Source organism: Eimeria mitis, genomic scaffold (assembly GCF_000499745.2).
Source record: "Eimeria mitis Houghton genomic scaffold, Emh_scaff3790, whole genome shotgun sequence".
NCBI lineage: Eukaryota > Apicomplexa > Conoidasida > Eucoccidiorida > Eimeriidae > Eimeria > Eimeria mitis.
Window position 1 is genome coordinate 2,531 of NW_013572125.1, and position 1,043 is coordinate 3,573.

Here is a 1,043-nt window from a genome sequence, read left to right on the forward strand (position 1 = left end):
GCAGCAGCAGCAGCAGCAGCAGCAGAAACAAGAGCAGCAGCGACGCTCACGCAGACCCCTCCCCCACCTCACTATGTCTGAGCTCTTTAGCAGCAGCTTCGGCCTGCAAGCAGCAGCAGCAGCAGCAGCAGCAGCAGATAGAGAAGGAGAAGAGGGGCAGCAGCAGCAAGGATGGGAGGGGGGATACAGCAGCCTGCAGCAGCAGGAGCAGCAGCACGAAGGTGTGTTGTCTTCTGCTTTTTCCGGTGGTGGTGGTGGTGGTGCAGCAGCAGCAGCTGCTGCTGCTGCTGCTGCTGCTGCTGATCGAGGCAGCAGCAGCAGCGCGCTGCTGCGACGAAAGGTAATGTGGTTTCTGCTGCTGAGTGCTTCGGTGGGGTTGCTGCTGCAGCAGCTGTCGGAGAGAAACCAAAGAAAAACAACAGAGCTAGAGCTGCAGCAGCTACCTTCTCTCTCCCAGCGGCTGGTGAGGGCCCGGGAGGGGCCCCAAGACAATGATTTATTATGGGGGCTGCTGCCGCCTAGCTGCCGGCAGCAGCTGCAGCAGCAGCTGCAGCAGCAGCTAGCTGACGCAGAAGCAGAAGAGGTTAGGCTTTTGTTTGAGTTAGATAGATTGAATATGCAGCGAGAACTAAAAGAGCAGCAGCAGCAGCAGCAGCGGCAGCAGCAGCAGCAAAGGCTAGAAGCAGCATCGCTTACACACCTAGGAGAAACAGGTAAACAACTATCTGAGCTTCGTGCTGCTGCTGCATGCGCTAGGCATGCAGTAGCGGGGCTGGAAGCAGCAGCAGATACAAAAGCAGCAGCAGCAGCAGACACGCTGCAGCAGCTGCAGCAGAGACAGAAGGCACTGCAGCAGCAACTACAAGCAGCAACAGAAAGACAGCAGCAGGTGCAGCAGCTATTCGAGCAGCAGCAAAGCATTGCTGCTGCAGCAGCACAGCTGCAGCAGGAGCTGATAGAGGAGTTGCAGCAACCGGAGACAGACCCAGTGCAGCAGCAGCAGAACCAGCAGCTGCTGCAGTACATTGAGCAGCAGCAGCAGC

The 1,043-nt window shown here is 57.9% G+C and overlaps 1 protein-coding gene across 1 annotated transcript in view; it reads left to right on the plus strand.

Annotated features, from left to right (window-relative positions):
• EMH_0069540 (uncharacterized protein) overlaps positions 1 to 1,043 on the plus strand; it is a gene marked incomplete at both ends in the record, with an annotated part of 3,201 nt that overhangs the window by 833 nt on the left and 1,325 nt on the right. Inside the window, one exon of the mRNA XM_013498879.1 lies at positions 1 to 1,041. Coding sequence (XP_013354333.1) covers positions 1 to 1,041 — 1,041 coding nt within the window. The remainder of the gene's footprint in view (positions 1,042 to 1,043) is intronic.